The sequence below is a fragment of the Heterodontus francisci genome, chromosome 1 (assembly GCF_036365525.1).
Source record: "Heterodontus francisci isolate sHetFra1 chromosome 1, sHetFra1.hap1, whole genome shotgun sequence".
Taxonomy (NCBI): domain Eukaryota; kingdom Metazoa; phylum Chordata; class Chondrichthyes; order Heterodontiformes; family Heterodontidae; genus Heterodontus; species Heterodontus francisci.
In genome coordinates this window covers 42,128,905-42,150,751 of record NC_090371.1, presented here as the reverse complement: position 1 = coordinate 42,150,751, position 21,847 = coordinate 42,128,905, and the positions used below count along the sequence as shown (strand labels likewise).

Sequence of the window (21,847 nt, the reverse complement as noted above, 5' to 3'; positions counted from 1 at the left end):
CAAAGAGACTTAGTAGTTGGCAGGAAAAAAGACAGAGGCGCAAGGGGAGAGCCAACTGTGCAACAGCCCCAACAAACAAATTTCTCTGCAGCACCTGTGGAAGAGCCTGTCACTCCAGAATTGGCCTTTATAGCCACTCCAGGCGCTGCTTCACAAACCACTGACCACCTCCAGGCGCGTATCCATTGTCTCTCGAGATAAGGAGGCCCAAAAGAAATTGTTCAGTAAAGTTTTTTGAAATCCTAAACTAAGTACAAGGTCTGATATGATGCTCTGCAACTTATGAAGATTAAGTTATGATCTTACAGTGGCAAGTCCAGTACCTAAAAACCTCAAAGCAATTACCAAATAAGTTTTACTGGTTTGCTCGACATTACTGAAAGTTTGATTCGCCCATGAAAATGATCAAAGATAAGAGAACTGGAATAACCTGGGGTAATAATGGTTAACAGGACCCAAAATTGATTAGAAATCTACAAGATGTATATTGTGACATCAGCCCTAAAAAGCTTGAAATGCTCACTTCATTCAGTCTTTCTGCAGTGATCTTGAACTTGGGTAACACTGAATAATATAGACACAAAGTTTACCATAAAAACAGGAAACGTCCAGCAGATCAGACAGCAAGTGAAAGAGAAAGATTAGTAATGCTTCAGATTGGAAATCTTTATCAATGAAGGCTCACAGACAAAAGGTTAACCTATCTTTTTTTTAATGTTAACTGACCTGTGTGAATTTTCAAGATTTTCTAAGGTTTCTTCAGATTTCCGGTGTTTTTCCTTTAATCTAAAACAACTACTTGCAGTTACATAACATCTTTAAGATAGTGAAACGTCCCAAAGCACTTCACAGGAATGATTGTCAAACAAAACTTTAAATAAAGCCACTTCAGGAGATAGTAAGACAGATGACCAAAGAGGTAGGTTTTAAGGAGTGTGTTAAATGAAGGGACAGGGAAAGGTTTAGGGAGGGAATTCCAATGCTTCGGACCCAGGCAGCTGAAAACCAGGAAACACTATATCAGGTTTCATATGTATGCTAATGACACCCAGCTCTATTTCACCACCACCTTTGGAAGAAGGAATAGAGAGTGGCAATATATACTTAATGGCACAGTTCTAAAGAGTGTGCAGGAACAGAGGGACCTGGGGTGCATGTGCATTGACTTTGAAGGTGGCAGGACATATTGAGAGAGTGGTTAGTAAAGCATATGACATCTTGGGCTTCATAAATAGAAGCATTGAGTACAAAAGTAGGGAAGTTATGCTGAACCTTTATAAAGTTCTGGTTTGGCCCCAACTGGAGTATTGTACCCAGTTCTGGTCACTATACTTCAGGAAGGATGTGAGGGTCCTTGAGAGGGTGCAGAGGAGATTTACCAGAATGGTTCCAGGGATGGAGGGATTTTAGTTACAAGGTTAGGTTGGAAATGCTGTGTTGTTCTCCTTAGAACAAAGGAGATTGAAGGGAGATTTAGTATAAGTGTACAAGATTCTGACAGGCTTAGTTAAGTTAGAGAAGGAAAAACTGTTCCCATTAATGAATGGTACAAGGACTAGGGGACACAGATTGAACGTTTTGGGCAAGAGGTGCAGGGGGTATATGAGGAAGCACTTTTTTACACAGCGGGTGGTACCTGGAACTCACTGCCCACAAGGGTGGTGGAGGCAGAGAAAATCAATGACATCAAGAGGAAGTTGGATGACCACCTGAGAGAAATAGACTTGCAGGGCTACGGGGATCGAGTGGGAGAGTGGGACTGACTGGATAGCTATGTGCAGAGCAGGCATGGACTCAGGGGGCCAAATGTACTCCTTCTGTGCCGTAAATGACTATGACTCTATAACCTCTCTCAATGCCTTCAATTCGTCTCTACTTTGTCACATAGCTTGTCCAACATCTGTACTGGATCAGCAGAAATTTCCTACAACTAAATATTGGGAAGACTATTCTCTTTGATCCCCACCACTGACTCTGTCCACCTTCCTGACCACTCTCTGAAGATGAACCAGACCATTGGTCTTATTGGTGTCTTATTTGACTCTGAAGTGAGCTTTGGCCACATATCTGCTCCAACATCAAGACCGCCTATTTCTACCTGTGTAGCATTTCCTGACTGTGCCCGTGCCACAGATCATCTGTAAAAACCCTCATCTGTGTCTTTGTTACCTTTAGACTTGACTATTCCAATGCACTGCTGGCTGGCCTCCCCCATTCTACCCTCTATAAACTTGAGATCATGCAATACTCTGCTGCCTGTGTCCTAACTTGCACCAAGTCTTATTCACCCATCGCCTCTTTGGCACTCTGATTTACATTGGTTCCCAGTCTGGTAATTATATCTCTGTAACATTCTGCAGCCCTACAACCCTTCGAGATCTTTGATCTCCAATTCTGGACTCTTGTGCTTTCCTGATTCTTCTCTCCACCACTGGCAGCTATGTTTTGAACAGCAACAACAACTTACATATATGTCGCACCTTTTAATGTATTAAAAGGTCCTAAGGCATTTCACAGTATTGTTGTCAAATAAAGTTGATACCAAACCACATAAGAAGGTATTAGGCCATATGGCCCCTCGAGACTGCTCCTGCAATATGATCATGGCTGATCCTTGACCTCAACTCCACTTTCCAGCCTGATCCCACATCCCTTGATTTCCTTAGAATCCAAAAATCTGTCGATTTCAGCCTTGAATATACTCGATGACTGATCATCCACAGCCCTCCTGGGTAGAGAATTCCATAGATTCATATCCCTCTGAGTGAATTTTCTCCTCATCTTAGATTGAAGGGGCCGTCTCCTTATCCTGTGACTATATCCTCTAGACTTCCCAGCTAGGGGAAACACCCTCTCAGCGTATTTTTCTTTATTCTTTCAGAGGATTTTAGCGTCGCTGGCAAAGCCAGCATTTGTTGCCCGTCCCAATTGCTCTTGAGAACGTGCTGGTGAGCCGTCTTCTTGAACCGCTGCAGTCTATCTGGTGTAGGTACACCCAAGTGCTGTTAGAGAGGGAGTTCCAGGTTTTTGACCCAGTGGCAGTGAAGCAACAGCGATATAGTTCCAAGTCAGGATGGCTTGAAGGAGAATTTGCAGGTGGTGGTGTTCCCATGTTGTCTGCTGCCCTTGTATTACCAGGTAGTAGAGGTCATCGGTTTGGAAGGTGCTGTTGGAGGAGGCTTGGCGAGTTACTGTTAAAAAACATAGAAACATAGGAGCAGGAGTAGGCCATTCGGCCCTTCAAGACTGCACAGCCATTCAGTACGATCATGGCTGATCATCCAAACTCAGTACCCTGTTCCCGCTTTCTCCCCATATCCCTTGATCCCTTTAGCCCTAAGAACTATATCTAACTCTTTCTTGAATATATTTAATGATCTTGCCTCAACTGCTTTCTGTGGGAGAGAATTCCACAGGTTCACCACTCTCTGGGTGAAGAAATCCCTCCTCATCTCAGTCCTATATGGCTTACCCCTTAACCTTAGACTGTGACCCCCTGGACCTGGACTCCCCCGCCATCAGGAACATCTTTCCTGCATCTAGTCTGTTCAGTCCTGTTAGAATTTTGTAGGTTTCTATGAGATCCTCTCTCATCCATAGAGTCATAGAGTTATACAGCACAGAAACAGGCCCTTCAGCCCATTGTGTCCGTGCCGGCCATCAAGCACCTAACTATTCTAATCCCATTTTCCAGTACTTGGCCCATAGCCTTGTATGCTATGGCGTTTCAAGTGCTCATCTAAATACTTCTTAAGTGTTGTGAGGGTTCCTGCCTCTACCACCTCTTCAGGCAGTGCGTTCCAGATTCCAACCACCCTCTGGGTGAAAACATTTTTCCTCAAAATCCCCTGTAAACCTCCTGCCCCTTAGCTTAAATCTATGCCCCCTGGTTATTGACCCCTCCGCTAAGGGAAGAAGTTTCTTCCTATCTAACCTATTAATGCCCCTCATAATTTTGTAAACCTCAATCATGTCCCCCTCAGCCTTCTCTGTTCTAAGGAAAACAACCATAACCTTTTCAGTCTCTCTTCTAAACTCCAGCAAGTACAAGCCTAATCGACCCAATCTCTCTTCATACGTCAGTCCTGCCATCCCAGGAATCAGTCTGGTGAACCTTCGCCGCACTCCCTCCATAGCAAGAACATCCTTCCTCAGATAAGGAGACCAAAACTGCACACAATACTCCAGATGTGGTCTCACCAAGGCCTTGTAGTACATCTTGTAGATGATCCACACTGCTGCCACTGTGCAGAGAGGTGAAGGAAATGAATGTTTAAGATGGGCTGCCAATCAAGCAGGCTGCTTTGTCCTGGATGGTGTTGAGCTTCTTGATTTTTGCTGGAGCTGCACTCAACCAGACCAGTGGAGTGTCTGGGGTGAGTTAATCGTCACAGAATTCCCAGCCTCTGAACTGCTGATGTAGCCACTGTATTTATATGACTAGTCCACTTAAGTTTCTGGCCAGTTGTAGTCCCCAGTATGTTGACTGTGGGGGATACAATGATGATAATGCCATTGAATGTCATGGGGAGGTGGCTAGATTCTCTCTTGTTGCAGATGGTCATTGCCTGGCATTAGTTTGGCACGAATATTACTTGCCATTTATCGCCCAAGCCTGAATATTGTCCATGTCTTGCTGCATATGGACATGGCCTGCTTCAGTATCTGAGGAGTTACAAATGGTTCTGAACACTGTGCAATCATCAGCGAACATCCCCACTGCTGACCTTCACGCTCATGATAACCAAGAGCGTGAGAGCACCTGGCAGCATCTTCATGCATTTTTGAGCCAATACTGCAACCAGTCAATCCAATCTGCTGAAGTATGCAAACAAAGTATGTCAAGTATCCACTCATTGGCCTGTCGCATATGACTGTCCATGATGTTGGCCACTATTTCAATGGAGGAGGTCATGTGCTCATATGCCTGAGACATGGCGACACTCATGACATGGAAGGACATTGATGAAGCAGCTGAAGATGGTTGGGCCTAGGACACCACCCTGAGGACCTCCTGCAGCAGTGTCCTGGGGCTTAGTTGTTTGGCCTCCAACAACCACAACCATCTTCCTTTGTGACTCCAACCAATGGAGAGTTTTCCCCAATTTCCATTGACTTCAAGTTTTCTAGGGTTCCATGATGCACACTCAATCAAATGCTGCCTTGATGTCAAGGGTAGTCACTCTCACCTCACCGCTGCAATTTAGCTCTATTGTCCATGTTTGGACCAAGGCTGTCATGAGGTCTGGAGACAAGTGGCCCTAGCAGAACCCAAACTGAGTGTCAATGAGCAGGTTATTGCTTTGTAAGTGCTGATTGACAGCACTGTTGACGACACCTTCCATCACTTTGCTGATGATAAAGAGTAGACTGATGGGGCGGTAATTGGCAGGATTGGATTTGTCCTGCTTTTTAATGAAGAGAATATAACGCATGCAATTTTCCACCATGTCAGGTAAATGCCAATGTTGTAGCAGTATTGGAACTGCTTGAATAGGAATGTATTTTTGTTGAACATTTTGAATTATTTCTTTAAATGTTTCCCACTATCTATTTACCCAAACAACCTTAGCCAGCTCTTCCCTCACATCTATGAAATAGGCTTTAGGTTTAAGATTCTTGTTTTGGAATCGAGTCTGTCGCTCTCAAACTTAATATGGAATTCAGTTGTATTCTTCTTTGGCCTCCTTGTCTCGAGAGACAATGGGTAAGTGCCTGGAGGTGGTCAGTGGTTTGTGGAGCAGCACCTGGAGTGGCTATAAAGGCCAATATTAGAGTGACAGACTCTTCCACAGGTGCTGCAGAAGAAATTATTTGTCAGGGCTGTTACACAGTTGGCTCTCCCCTTGCACTTCTGTCTTTTTTCCTGCCAACTGCTAAGTCTCTTCGATTCGCCACACTTTAGCTGTATTATGTTGTATTATGATCACTTTTATCCATAGGATGTTTACTATGTATGAGATTACTAATTATCCCTGACTCATTACACAATGATTTGTTCCTACTTGGTTCCACAATGTATTGTTCTAGGAAGCTGTTGCAAAAGTATTCTACAGACTCATCTCCCAGACCACCTTTGCCAATTTGACTTGCCCAGTCTGTATGAAGATTGAAGTTCCCATGATTATTACATTGCCTTTGTTACAAGCTCTGACCATATAACTACTGTTAGGTGGCCTATTAACTATTTCCACCAGTGTTTTCTGACCTTTGTTATTCCTAATCTCCACCCATACTGATTTTACTTCCTGATCTTCGAAGCCAAGATCCTTTCTTACTGCTATCCTTATGTCATCCTTTATTATCAGGGCTACTCTTCCTCCTCCTTTTCCATTCTGCCTGTCTTTTTGAAATGTCAGTCACCATGCAACCTTGTCTCTGTAATAGTGATTCTACCAAACATATTTATCTCTATTTGTGCCACTAGTTTGTTTATCTTGTTACGAATGCTTCGTGCATTCATGTAAAGAGCCTTTAATTTATTTTTTACCACGGTTCTTTGCATGGGCCTTATTCGTAGATGGGAGGCCATGGCTTAGTGGTAATGTCACTGGACTAGTAATTCAGAGCCCAGTCTAATGTTTTGGGTACACAGGTTTGAATCCTACCATGGCAGATGGTGAAATTTGAATTCAATTAATAAATCTGGAATTAAAAAGCTAGTCTAATGGTGACCATAAAACCATTGTTGGTTGTTGTAAAAACCCATCTGGTTCACTAATGTCCTAAAGGGAAGGAAATCTACTGTCCTTACCTGGTCTGGCCTACATGTAACTCCGGACCCACAGCAATGTGGTTGACTCGTAAATGCCCTCTGAAATGGCCTAGAAAGCCATTCAGTTCAAGGCCAATTAGGGATGGGCAATAAATCTCCCTTCACCTGACTGCTACCTTGCCTCCAACCCTACGCTTTTAGTTTAAAGCCCTGTCCATCACCCTAGTTAGCCAATTCACAAGGATGTTTGATCCTAGCCTGGTTTAAATGGAGACCATCCCAGCTCCCTCTTTCCTCAGTACTGGTGCCAGTGCAGCATGAATCAAAACCACTCTGAGCCACGCATTAATTCTCTAATCTACTTGACTTGATGCCATTTGGTGCGTAGCACAGTTAGCAATCCAGAGATTATTACCTTGGAGGTTCTGCATTTTAATTTGGATCCTAACTCCTCAAACTCTCTCAGCAGAACATCTTTCCTAATTCTACCTATGTCTTTGGTTCCTAAGTGGACTATGACAACTGGATCCTCCCTCTTCCACTCCATGTTTGTCTGCAGCCGTGAGGAGCTGTCTTTAACTCTGGCACCAGGCAGGCAACACAACCTTTGGAAATCCACAATGCTGCAGAGAACAGTATCTTGTCACAGACCTGTAATTATTTTGTTCCTCAGATTTAAAAAGTATGTGTGCCTTTAAGACTTTGTTAAAAACGGTGCAGCTTTAAGGGAGAGAATGTTCTGGAGAGACAGTGTGCCATAGCTGCATTTTCTGTTACCCTGGGCAACAGCAGGAGAGAGAGGTCACATGGTGCAATGTGTCCACTTGACTGTGTGTGGAACTGGCAGAAACCGGCTGAAACCAGTTTGTTCCGAGAGACTTTCCAGTGAGGCAAACTGAAGAGAATGAAAGCTGTTTATTCTCTCTCAGCAGAAAATTATACAAGAAGCTACGAGCCAAGTTAATTCCCTGAGTAAAGAGGAAAAGCCTTTTTTTCAAGACACTGTTTGTATTGCTGTGCTCATCGTTGAAAGGACTGTTTAATGCTTGTTGCAGCCAAAGAGTTGAATGCCTATCTTCTGAAGGACTATTTCCATCAAATCCAGATGAAGACTTCGAAAGACCTTTGACTATTTCCACATTAGAAGACCGCATCCATCAGGAACATAACCTACAACAACTTACTTATTTTTATTCTTAAGAGACAGTTAATTTTAAAAACTCCACTTTTAAAAGCGGTTAACTGAGTGTATGTGTGTGAATGGGAAGTTAGATAAAAATAAGAAGCTATAAGGTCTTTGGACATAGGTTTATTTTAATAGCATTTAAAATTTAGTTTTTTTTAAATAAATAGTTAATTTGTTATCTAAAGATACCTTTGGTTTGGTCTGTTTCATCTGGGGTTACTGGAATGTTTAATTTGGCTGTTTTCCGACTGGGTGTGAAAGGTTAATAATATGCTGCAACCTGTGGACTGAATTGACAGTGCGTTGCTCCCGCCACGGTCATAACAATCCCCATAACTATACTGTCCCCTGTCACTACCACTGTGGTATAACCCATTTATTCTGACTCTCTATTTTCTGTCCTATCCATGCTAATATATTAGCCCAAACCCCATGAGCCCAGTCTTGGCAAACCTTTTAGATTTTTTTTTAAGATTTAGAGATACAGCACTGAAACAGGCCCTTCGGCCCACCGAGTCTGTGCCGACCATTAACCACCCATTTATACTAATCCTACACTAATCCCATATTCCTACCACATCCTCACCTGTCCCTATATTCCCCTACCACCTACCTATACTAGGGGCAATTTATAATGGCCAATTTACCTATCAACCTGCAAGTCTTTTGGCTGTGGGAGGAAACCGGAGCACCCGGAGGAAACCCACGCAGACACAGGGAGAACTTGCAAACTCCACACAGGCAGTACCCAGAATTGAACCCAGGTCGCTGGAGCTGTGAGGCTGCAGTGCTAACCACTGCACCACTGTGGTACCTTCATGTGGTACCTTATTGAATGCCTTTTGAAAATCCAAATATACTTTATCTACTGGTTCCCCTTGATCTACTCTAAAGGAAGAGAGAAAGGTAGAGAGGCAGAGAGGTTTATGGAGGGAATTCCAGAGTTTATGGCCTAGGCAGTTGAAGGCACAGCCGTCATTGGTGGAGCAATTAAAATCGAGGATATCTAGGAGGCCAGAATCCAACAAGTGCAGAGGGTTGTGGGGCTGGGGGAGGTTACAGAGACAGGGAGGAGTGAGGCCATGGACGGATTTGAAAACAAGGATGCGGATATTGAAATTGAGGCGTTGCTGGACCAAGTGCCAGTCTCGATCCACGGGCACAGAGATGATGGGAGAACGGGACAGTGAGTTAGGATACAACATTTAAGAAGTATTTAGATGAGCACTTGAAACGCCATAACATACAAGGATATGGGCCAAGTGCTGGAAAATGGGATTGGAATAGTTCGGTGCTTGATGGCCGGCACGGACACGATGGGCCAAAGGGCGTGTTTCTGTGCTGTATAACTCTATGACTATGACAGAATATCGAAGGCAATAATAAGCCTAAAAGTAACAAATTCATGGATAAGGATTTCAGCAGCAGACACATAATGGCACAAAATAGAAGTTTATTGTAGGAATTTAGAATTAAAAAAAAATTATTGCAAGTAATTTTTTTGGCATTAGTTTATGTTTTTGTAGATGGGGAAATAAATGTTTTGGTCTCCACTGTGACGGCAACTGCCCCTACCAGCAAAATATTATTGAAACTCTTCAGGTTACAGTACAAAACAAATTCTCAGCCTCCTGTCAGCACAGTGTTGCTATACAGTCTACTTTCTTTATAAAGTTGATTTTAGCTTGCTGTATTTAACTTTGGGTTGGATTAGAAATCTACAAGAAGCTCATTGTTACAGCAGCCCTGTAAAGCTTGACATGTTTTCTTCACTCAGTGAAATCCTTCATAGAGTGTTGAGTTCAGTTTTTAAACTGTCATATCAACTCCTTTTCATTTGTTATTCTAACTTCAACCTTCCCTTCAAGGAACATTCTCCAGCCCGTACCAGGCAATTTTCTATGGTGAGGGATTGGCAAATTACATAGTACATTTCCTTTCCACTCCACCCAGACCATTCTTTGTTATTTGCAGTGGAAAAACTTAAACCAGCATTAGCAGACATCCATCTGAGGATTGGATCTCTGCTCATCATGGAGGTTTTTTTTATTTCTTCATGGGATGCGAGCATCACTGACAAGGCCAGCATTTATTGCCCATCCTTAATTGCCCTTGAGAAGATGCTGATCAGCCACATTCTTGAACCACTGCAGTCCATGTGATGTAGGTACACCAACAGTGAGTTCCAGGATTTTCACCCAGCGAAAGTGAAGGAACAGCAATATAATTCTGAGTCGAGCTGGTGCGTGACTTGGAGGGGAACTTCAGGTAGTGTTGTTCCCATGCATCTGCTAGCCTTGTCCTTCTAGGTGGTAGAGGTCGTGGATTTGAAAGGTGCTATGTAAAGAGTTCTGTGCAAGGTTCTGCAGGTGCACACAGCTGCCACTGTGCACTTGTGGTGGAGGGAGTGAATGTTTAAGGGGGTGGATGGGGTGCCAAATAAGCAGGCTGTTTTGTCCTGGATGGTGTCAAGCTTCTTGAGTGTTGTTGGAGGTGCACTCATCCAGGCAAGTGGTGAGCATTCCATCACACTCCTGACTTGTGTCTTGTGGATGGTGGACAAGTTATGGGGAGTCAGGAGGTGAGTTACTCGTTTCAGAATACCCAGCCTCTGACCTGCTGTTGTATTTATATGGCTGCTCAATGATAACCCCCAGGATGTTGCTATGGTAATGCTGTTGAATGTCAAAAGGACGTGGTTTGATTCTCTCTTGTTGGAGATGGTCATTGCCTGGCACTTGTGTGGTGCATTTGTTACTTGTCAATTATCAGCCCAAGCCTGAATGTTGTTCAGGTCTTGCTGCATACGGGCATGGACTGCTTCAGTATCTGAGGAGTTGTGAATGGTGCTGAACACTGTGCAATCATCAACTAACATCCACACTCCTGACCTTATGATGGAGGGATCTTATGATGATGTAGCTGAAGATGGCTGGGCCTAGGGCAATACCTTGAAGTACTCCTGCAGCAGTGTCCTGGGGTTGAGATGATTGGCCTCCAAACCACAACTATCTTCCTTTGTGCTAGGTATGACTCCAACCAGCAGAGACTTCTCCCCCTAATTCCCATTAGCTTCAATTTTGCTAGGGCTCCTTGCTGCCACACTCGGTCAAATGCTGCCTTGATGTCAAGGACAGTCACTGTCACCTCACTCTGGAGTTCAGACCAAGGCTGTAATGAGGTCTGGAGCCGAGTGCCCTTGATGGTACCCAAGCTGAGCATCGATGAGCAGGTTAAGAGCGTAAGAAATAGGAGCCTGCTGAGCCATTCAATATGACCATGGCTGACCTGAGGCTTCAACTCCATTTTCCCACCCACTCCCATATCCCTTGATTCACGAGAGACCAAAAATATGTCTATCCCAGCCTTATATATATACAATGGAGCATCCACAACCCGCTGGAGTGGAGAATTCCAAAGATTCATTACCCTTTGCGTGAAGAAATTTCTCCTCATCTCAGTCCTAAACGATCATCCCTTATCCTGAAATAAAAGCAAAATACTGCAGATGATGGAAATCTGAAATAAAAACAAGAAATGCTGGCTCAGCAGGTCTGGCAGCATCTGTGGAGAGAGTCCCTTATCCTGAGACTGTGCCCCTGTGTTTTAGATTCCCCAACCAGCGGGAAAAATCTCTCAGTGCCTACCCTGCCAATCCCCGTTAGAATCTTGTAAGTTTCAATGAGATCACCTCTCATTCTTCTATACTCCAGAGAATATAGACACACTTTACTCAACCTCTCATCATAGGACAACCCTCTCATCCCAGGGACCAATTTAGCGAACCTTCCTCTGTACTGCCTCCAATGCAAATATAGGTTATTACTGAATAAGTTGTGTTTGATAGCACTATCAATGATACATCACTTTGCGGATGATTGAGAGTGGGCTGATCTGGCGGTAATTGGCTGGATTAGATTTGTCCTGCACTTTGTGGACAGACCATATCTGGTCAATTTTCCACATTGCCGGGTAGATGCCAGTGTTGTAGCTGTACTGAAACAGCTTGGCTAGGGATGCAGCTAGTTCTGTGAAACAAGTCGTCAGCACTGCAGCTGTGATGTTTTCGAGGCCCATCACCGTTGCTGTATCCAGTGCCTTCAGCCGTTTCTTGATATCATGTGGAGTGAATCAAATTGGCTGAAGACTGGCATCTTTGAAGCTGGGGACATCACGAGGATGCCGAGATGGATCATCCACTCAACGCTCAGCTGAAGTTGGTTGCAAATGTTTCAGCCTTTTCTTTTGCACTGATGTGCTGGGCTCCCCCACCATTGAGAATGGGAATGTTTGTGGAACCTCCTCCTCTAGTTAGTTATCTAATTGTTCGTCACCATTCACAACTGGATGTGGCAGCGCTGCAGAGCTTGGATCTGATCCATTGGTTGTGGGATCACTTATCTCTCTCTCTCGCATGCTGCTTCCACTGCTTAGCATGCATATACTTCTGTGTTATAGCTTCATCAGGTTGGTATCTCATTTTTATGTTTCCACAAGGACTGTGCGTAGATCACTCCTACCAAAATTGTCATGGACAGATGCATCTACAACAGGTAGGTTGGTGAGGATGCAGTCAAGTAGATTTTTCCCTCTTGTTGGTTCTTTCACCACCTGTCGCAGGCCCATTTTGGCAGATATGTCCTTCAGAACATGGCAAGCTTGTTGCTGAGCCACTCTTGATGACAAACATTCAGGTCCACCACCCAAAGTACATTCTGTGCCCTTGCTGCTACTTACAACTGGTGTTCAACATGGAGGAGCAATAAATCATCAGTTGAGGGAGGGTGGTAGGTGATAATCAACAGGAGTTTTCCTTGCCCATGTTTGACCTGATGCCATGAGACGTTATGGGGTCCGGAATCAATGTTGAGGACTCCCAGGGCAACCCCCTTCCCATTGTGGCTGTGTCCTGGAGGGACAGCATATACCCAAGATGGTAATGACAGAGTCTGGGACATTGGCTATAAAGTACAATTCGGTGAGTGTGACTATGTCAGGCTATTGCTTGACTAATCTTTGGTACAGCTCTGCAAGTTAACAACCCCAGACATTAGTGAGGACGACTTTGCAGGGTGTGCCTTTGTCATTTCCGGGGCCTAGGTCAATGTAGGGTGCTCCATCTGGTTTCTGTAGCGGTTTACTACAACTGAGTGGCTTGATTGGCCATTTCAGAGGGAAGCTAAGAGTCAACCACAATGCTGTGGGTCTGAAGTTACATGTAGGCCAGAATTGGTAAGGATGACAGATTTCCTTTCCTGAAGGACCTTAGTGAAGCAGATGGGTTTTTAAGACAATCTGGTAGTTTCATTATTACCATTACTGATATTAGCTTTTTATTCCAGATTTGTTAAACTGTGGTGGAATTTGAACTCATGGCCATAAATTACAGCCCCCCAATGAGCGGGCTGGTGGCGGGGGGTGGGGCGTAAAATTGAGTGGGAGGCGGGGGGGGTGGCAGTTCCCGACCCCCTCCCACCCCCACTGCAATTTTACGCGGGGCAGCGGCGGCAAGAAGCGGCCCGCACGCTCCAAGCCAATCAAGGCCCTTAAGTTTCAGGGAAGGTTCCATTAGATTGGAAAATAGCGAATGTAACTCCTTTATTCAAAGAGGGAGGGAGACAGAGGAAACAGAGTAGGCAGAAATGGGTCATTTTCTGGTTGGCAAGATGGAACGAGTGATGTGCCACGGGGATCTGTGCTGGGGCCTCAACTTTTTACAATTTATATAAATGACTTAGATGAAGGGACCAAAGGTATGGTTGCTAAATTTGCTAATGACACAAAGATAGGTAGGAAAGTACTTATGAAGAGGACATAAGGGGACTATAAAGGGATATAAATAGGTTAAGTGAGTGGTCAAAGATCTGCCAAATGGAGTATAATGTGGGAAAGTGTTAAATTGTCCACTTTGGCAGGAAGAATAAAAAAGAAGCATATTATCTAAATGGTGAGAGATTGCAGAGCTCTGAGATGCAGAGGGATCTGGGTGTCCTAGTGCATGAATCACAAAAGGTTAGTATGCAGGTACAGCACATAATTAGGAAAGCTAATAGAATGTTATCATTTATCGCGAGGGGAATTGAATAGGAAAGTAGGGAGGTTATGCTTCAGCTATACAGGGCATTGGTGAGACCACATCTGGAGTACTGTGTACAGTACTGGTCTCCTTATTTAAGGAAGGATGTAAATGCATTGGAGGCAGTTCAGAGAAGGTTTACTAGACTAATACCTGGAATGGCTGTCTTACGAGGAAAGATTGGACAGGCTAGGCTTGTATCTGCTGGAATTTAGAAGAGTAAGAGGTGACTTGATTGAAACATAAGATACTGAAGGGGTCTTGGCAGGGTGGATGTGGAAAGGATGTTTCCCCTTGTGGGAGAATCGAGAACTAGGGGTTACTGTTTAAAAATAAGGGGTCGCCTATTTAAGACCGAGATGAGGAGAAATTTTTTTCTCTCAGAGGGGCGTGAGTCTTTGGAATTCTCTTCCTCAAAAGGCGATGCAAGCAGAGTCTTTGAATATTTTTAAGGCAGAGGTAGATAGATTCTTGATAAGCAAGGGGGTGGAAGGTTATCGGGGGGGGTGGGTGGAAGGTTATTGGGGGTAGGTGGAAATGTGGAGTAATCAGTTCAGCCATGAACTTATTGAATGGCAGAGCAGGTTCAAAGGACCGAGTGCCTACTCCTGCTCCTAATTCATATGTTAGTATGTAAATGGCCAATTAATTGCCACTTAAGGGCCTCCTCCCGCTGCCGTTGGTATTTTACCCTTGGCAGCCAGATGACAAAGGCCCCAGGAACCCCACCTGTTAAAACCCCCAACTGCCCCCAACACATAACACTTCCGTCCCCGTCCCCCCCACCACCCCGAACCGACCACCCTTGCCTCACTAGGGCCCAGCCAATTGTCCCCGATGAGGCCATAAGAACTTACCTGAGTTCTAGCGCCTTCATTCCTCTTGCCTCTGATGGATGGGTGTAGTTCCAGCAGTGGTCACCGCTCCCAGTGGCACTGCTGGGACTAAGAGCTGCCAGCCCGTTGATTGGCCGGCAGCTCCATTAGGCGGGACTTGCTGCCTCAAGGAGTTGGAAGTCCCGCCCAAGACCAATTAAGGGCCTGAGGAGCGAAGAATTCCGGTCTCGCTGCCAGGCCCAACGGAGGCAGGCTCGCCCCTGACCTTTGGCCGGTGGGCAGGGCCTCCCACCCAATGCAAAATTCCGGCCTATGTCTCAGTTGCATTAGTCTGGGCCTCTGATTTACTAGTCCAGTAACATTACCCCTGTACTACTATTCCTCTTGTCCTCTTTGGAAGGCTTCTTCAATTACAGACTTTTTCAATGTTACAAGAAATTGAGACAAATAACAGAATAAAGTATGTGTGAAAAGGAACTGTTCTATACTAAATGTTCTTACTCCTTACTGATACTGTTCTCTTTCAGCAAGGTAACCATTTTAGAAGCCATCAGTTGCCCAGCATTTTTATGCTGATGAGTATAAGGACAGGGGAGGGAAGTTTCTCTTGTCGGGATTTCTCTATCTACTATTACGGGCGGCACAGTGGCACAGTGGTTAGCACCACAGCCTCACAGCTCCAGTGACACGGGTTCAATTCTGGGTACTGCCTGTGTGGAGTTTGCAAGTTCTCCCTGTGTCTGCGTGGGTTTTCTCCGGGTGCTCCGGTTTCCTCCCACAAGCCAAAAGACTTGCAGGTTGGTAGGTAAATTGGCCATTATAAATTGTCCCTACTATAGGTAGGTGGTAGGGAAATATAGGGATAGGTGGGGATGTGGTAGGGATATGGGATTAGTGTAGGATTAGTATAAATGGGTGGTTGATGGTCGGCACAGACTCGGTGGGCCGAAGGGCCTGTTTCAGTGCTGTATCTCTAAACCTAAACTAAACTAAAAATTACTCCTGTTTGATGCTACATTTGGATGACAGGGTTAAATTGGTCTGAAGTAAAATAATTAGTGTTTTCTTTGGATGAAGGGTGGTGTTTTAATTCTACTTTGATTTTAAGCTTTGAGGTCCTTTATTTTTAGATTTGCATTTGGCTTTATACAGCTGTTGAAAACTGTATTTACTCTGTCCTATTGAGATAATTCTGGTATCTTAACTCATTGAATTATAATTCTTTAAAAAAAAATTGACTTGGCTGCAGATTTTCTTGCTGAATGGGAATGGCACTGAAACAGGAAGGATCTTGAAATCCTTTGATCAGCTAGAGATTTGTTATTAATATCAACTATGTAATGCTTTTGTGGGTCAAACATTTAAATCTGTTTTTGATCCATCATAGGTTTTTTAGAACAGGCTTTGCTCAGCTTTTTGAATCTTCAACCTTACACCCCTCCTAATAAATGTTTTCTTTGTTGTAGGCTCCTCTTCCACCAGGACAGTAGACTTCAGTCACGGGAGCTTGAACAGTCTTGACAGTCTGGATTTGCGGGCTGAAAGGACCAGAGCAAACTTTCAGCCTGAAGCCTCCTCAGGCTCTGATCTACTGAGCAAGATTAGGGCAACCGGGCACCCAGAGTCCTATTTGGCAGTAAATCAGCAGGAGTGGCTTGCACTGCGACTGGACAGCAATGGGCACCGAAAAGTTCTCTGCTTGCCTTGTATGAATAAAACTGCAGAACATTGAGCCGTCAGTGCTGTTTCAGCTTATAAATTGGAAAAGTTGGTCCATCGACATGTACTTATAGCAAAGCACTTTAATTTTTTTTTTATTTTTCAGTTAGATGTGTTACTGATTGAAGGTCTTGAGCAGCCTGAACTTGAAAAAGGGTTACATTTCCTGCCTGGTCATTAATTGACCCAAATTCAAAGGATAGTCTCGAGTTGTATTGTAAGGCTGAAACATTAACACTTCAAAAGCTGATGACCGACCTAAAAAAAGCTCCTTTGGCGAATGAACTTCCATATAGTTTTGCAAGACAAAACTATAGATGTAATTCATTTTTCTACCATTTGTGTTCCTGCCGATTTTATGTTATCTTGTGTTTGAGGGAATTCAGTATGCTATTTTGAAAGTCAGTATTTTTTGACTTGGAAGTGTGCTACATAATTTATCATATTTTTAAATGCAAAGAACACTGAACTCTAATGGTATATCTTTACCAAAGTTCTAATCTTTGACTGATTTACACTGCCTCCAAAAATTGTTTTGAATGTTGCAACTCAGAAGAAGCCTGGCATGATTGATTTTTTGGGGGTCAGGCAAAAAAACCTGCAGACACTACTTAATGAGTGCCTATTTTAATTATCTCTCCTATAGAAGATTTTGTATTCAAATCACATATATTAAAAATTGTACTATGTTTCTCTTTGCGTAAGTCCTAACTTGTTTTGACATTACCCAACCTCTACCCATCCAATTTTTCTCCCCTTTTCTGAAAGCACTGAGCAGCTGCGTTCCTCTAACCTTATCCAACACCCAATCTTCTTGCACGGATTGCAACGGTTCAAGAAGGCAGCTCATCACCACCTTCTCAAGGGCAATTAGGGATGGGCAATAAATGCTGACCTAGCCAGCAATGCCCACATCCCAAGAACAAATATTTAAAAAATGACAAGTATGTTGAACTGTGGGGAGAGGTGGGTGGAGAGTCAAGTTCACTCCTGTCCTCATCAGATTTTCACATGCAAAGATGCACAAACTTACACTTGTGGGTTGTTGGATGATGATCAGAAGTAGAACCCTGGCTGATTTTCTTTTTAATCCCCATTTGAGAATCATCGAGTCTAGCAGAAGCATGCACCTGTTGCCTCTTTCTTCATAAAATAGACTCCAGATAACCTTTTGGTTGCTCACATCTGTGCCATCTCAAGGACAATAATAATCTTGCTATGACCAGAAGTGTACGCGCACTGCTGTAGCTATGATCTGATCAGTGTGCCAAAACAATGAAACAATGCAATACCATATAATAGAATATTGTAGCTTGATTTGTATTAATTCAGGCTTTTATTTCAATGCAGTACTGAGGAAGTACTGCATTTTCAGCTAAGACATAAACTGAGGCCTTGTCTGCCTATTTAGTTGGACATTAAAGATCCCATGACACTGTTTGGAGTGAGAGAGAGTCCTCACAGTCTGCTATCCAACCTGCACTCTTCAACGAACACCACCAAACATTTTGGTCTTCCCTTTCATTGCTGTTTGAAATCTTGCTGTGTGGAAAATGGCTGTCACTTTCAGTCGTGTAACCAAGGTGACTGCTCTTCAAAGCAATTCATTGCATGACATGGAAACTGTAAAAACTAAACAAGCTAAGGATATCATCTTAGATAGAATTAGGAACTTCAACATAGATAGGGTTGGTGGTCCAGATGACATCCATCCAAGGGTGCTTAAAGAGATGAGCCATGTGCTTTGCCAACCCCACTCCCCTTCCCCCACAACCGCCACCTGAATCTTTAATATTTTGTTAGAGCAGGGGATTATTGCCTTGGACTGCAGGAATGCTTACATCACAGAATTATTACAGCACAGAAGGAGGCCATTCTGCCCATCATGTCTGCACCGGCTCTCCGAATGAGCAGTTCACCTAGTGCCACTCCCCATAACTCTGTACATTCTTCTTTTTCAGATAACAGTCTAATTCCCTTTTGAATCATGATTGAACCTGCCTCCACCACACTCTCAGGTAGTGCAGTCCAGACCTTAACCATTCGCTGCATGAAAAAGCTTTTCCTCATGTCGTTTTTGCTTCTCTTACCAATTACTTTAAATTTGTGTTCTCTCATTCTCAATCCTTTCACGAGTGGGAACAGTTTCTTCATATATACTTTGTACAGATCCTTCATGACTTTGAATACCTCTATGAATTTAAGTCACCTCTCAGCCTTCTCTCCTCCGAGAAAAACAGTACCAACTTCGCCAATCGTTCTTCATAATTGAAGTTCCTCATCCCTGGAACCATTCTTGTGAATCTTTTCTGCACTGTCTCCCAATGCTTTTCAATCTTTCCTAAAGTGCGGTGCCCAGAACTAGATGCAGTACTCTAGCTGAGGCCGAACTAGTGTCTTATACAAGTTCAACATAACCTCCTTGCTCTTAGATACGAACATAGGAATTGGGAGCAGGAGTAGGCCACTCGGCCTACAGGAGTCAACTCGGCCTGCTCCACCACTCAATAAGATCATGGCTGATCTGATTGTAACGTCAATTCCACAATCCCACCTACCCCCGATAACCTTTCACCCCTTGCTATTATCAAAAATCTATCTACCTCTGCCTTAAACGTATTTAAAGACTATTTCCACTGCCTTTTGAGGAAGAGAGTTTCAAAGACTCACGACCCTCTGAGAGAAAAAATATCTCATCCCTTAAATGGGCAACACCTTATTTTTAAATAGTGACCCCTAATTCTAGAGTCTCCCGCAAGGGGAAACGTCCTTTCCACATCCACCCTGTCAAGACCCCTCAGGATATTATATGTTTCAATCAAGTCACCTCTTACTCTTCTAAACACCAGTGGATACAGCCCAGCTCTCATAAGACAACCCGCCCATTCCAGATACTAGTTGTTACGACCAGGTGAGAAAGGTGTCTCGGGGTCTTTTATTGTCTTTGCCTGGTCTTATTGTAACAGGTTTTAATTTTAAACACACTGTGTTTTGAGCTCCCCCTTTGGTGAATCCTTGTTCATCACTTTCCAATTATAAGGCAAAGAAATGAGCATAAACAGCCTTTCTTAGGTTTAAAGAAGAAAAGTAAAATTTAATAAACCTTAAATTTAATTTCTAATAGGGTTAACGCCTACGATATACGATGCGCCCACGCTAGCATGCACGCACGATACACACATGCAAATAGGGACAGAAAAGAGCAGAAGAAAAATGGAGAGGTTTGAGGCAATGTCAGAAGAGTTTCTCGTTCACTGTGCTTTGAGCTCACCGTAGTTCTTTTGTAAGTAGTCTTGCTTTTCGTTGTGGCCCAGTATTATTATTAAGCCTTGTTCACTGTAGGAGACTTTTCTCTCTTGGGGTTCATGTGTCTTCAATGGTTTCCGAAGCTGGTGAGAGCGAGATGAGAGCAGACAGGGGAGATATGTTCTCAGTCCATGAGAAAACGGCTTTCTGATTTCAAATTCCCTGGAAGTTCAAAGTCAAAAAACTGCAACAGTCAATCAGCCATGTGACCAAACCGGTCCGACCACGCCTGTTTGTGTATTCGATCATCTTAGCAATTCACCTGGAATGCTTCAACATCTGGTAATCAAAAGTCCATTGTGGATTAAATTGGAGCAGGGAATAGCTCACTTGTCCTTTAAAGTACTTGTCTGTTGATATGCTAATGTGTCTCTCCAACCAAAGTCTCCAATTGTTTTTAAAGCAAGTTCTTTCTTCACCAACAATAGTTTAAAATCAATGTTCATGTGGTGAAATTAATATTCCTCATTCTTGGCAGATGTGGGGGTTGGGGGGGTGGGGGCAGTGGCGGCAGCTTGCCTGACACTAGTAAACCTTCTCTGAACTGCCTCCAATGCATTTACATCCTTCCTTAAATAAGGAAACCAATACTGTACATAGTACTCCAGATGTGGTCTAATCAATGCCCTGTATAACTGAAGCATAACCTCCCTACATTTGTATTCAATTCCCCTTACAATAAACGATAACATTCTATTAGCTTTCCTAATTACTTGCTGAACCTGCATACTAACCTTATGCGATTCATGCACTAGGACACCCAGATCCCTCTGCATCTCAGAGCTCTGCAATCTCTCACCATTTAGAAAATATGCTTCTTTCTTATTCTTCCTGCCAAAATGGACAATTTCACATTTTCCCACATTATACTCCATTTGGCAGATCTTTGCCCACTCACTTAACCTATTTATATCCCTTTGTATCCTCCTTATGTCCTCTTCACTACTTACTTTCTTACCGACCGTTGTGGCATCAGCAAATTTAGCAACCATACCTTTGGTCCCTTCATCCAAATCATTTATATAAATTGTAAAAGGTTGAGGCCCCAGCACTGATCCCTGCAGAACACCACTCATTACAGCTTGTCAACCAGAAAATGACCTATTTATGCCTACACTCTGTTTCCTGTTAGCTAGCCAATCTTCTGTCCATAATTATTACCCCCTACACCATAAGCTTTTATTTTCTGCAATAACCTTTGATGTGACACCTTATCAAATGCCTTCTGGAAATCTAAGTACAGTACATCCACTAGTTCCCCTTTATCCACAGCAATAAATTGATTAAACATGATTTCCCTTTCACAAAACCATGTTGACTCTACCTTGATTTTTTCTAAGTGCCCTGCTATAACACCTTTAATAGTAGCTTATCACATTTTCCCTGACACAGATGTTAAGCTAAAAGCTAACTGGCCTGTAGTTCCCTGCTTTCTGTCTGCCTTTTTGAATAAAGGAGTTACATTTGCTATTTTCCAATCTCAAGGAACCTTCCTCTATGCCCCTGTTAGTAAGGCCTAGGATACTGTATGCTTTATTAACTGCTCCCTCAACCTGTCCTGCCACCTTCAATAACTTATGCACATATGCACCCAGGTCCCTCTGCTCCTGCACCCCCTTTAGAGTTGTACCCTTTATCGTATATTGTGTCTCCATGTTCATCTGACCAAAATGAATCGCTTCACATTTCTCCACATTGAACTTCATCTGCCACTTGTCTGCCCGTTCCACTAACATGTCTATGTCATTTTGAAATGCTATGAAGAGAGGTTGAGTAGATTAGGATTATTTTCATTAGAAAGACGGAGGTTGAGGGGGGACCTAATTGAGGTGTACAAAATCATGAGAGGTATAGACAGGGTGAATAGCAAGAGGCTTTTTCCCAGAGTGGGGGATTCAATTACTAGAGGACACGAGTTCAAAGTGAAAGGGGAAAAGTTTAGGGGGGATATGCGTGGAAAGTTCTTTACGCAGAGGGTGGTGGGTGCCTGGAACGCGTTGCCAGCGGAG

General features: G+C 43.5%; 1 protein-coding gene across 4 annotated transcripts in view; it reads left to right on the top strand.

The window, feature by feature from the left end:
• The window catches only part of ccdc142 (coiled-coil domain containing 142), a 318,889-nt gene extending 301,695 nt beyond the window's left edge, over positions 1-17,194 (top strand). For 3 of the 4 annotated variants that reach the window (XM_068029624.1, XM_068029614.1, XM_068029634.1), the window contains one exon: positions 16,280-17,194. In XM_068029624.1, the coding sequence (XP_067885725.1) occupies positions 16,280-16,545 (266 nt within the window). In that variant the 3' untranslated portion in view covers positions 16,546-17,194. Of the gene's footprint in view, positions 1-7,647; positions 8,030-16,279 lie in introns of those variants that run through there. The other variant, XM_068029644.1, reaches the window with a different exon arrangement.
• Positions 17,195-21,847: the final 4,653 nt, after the last annotated feature.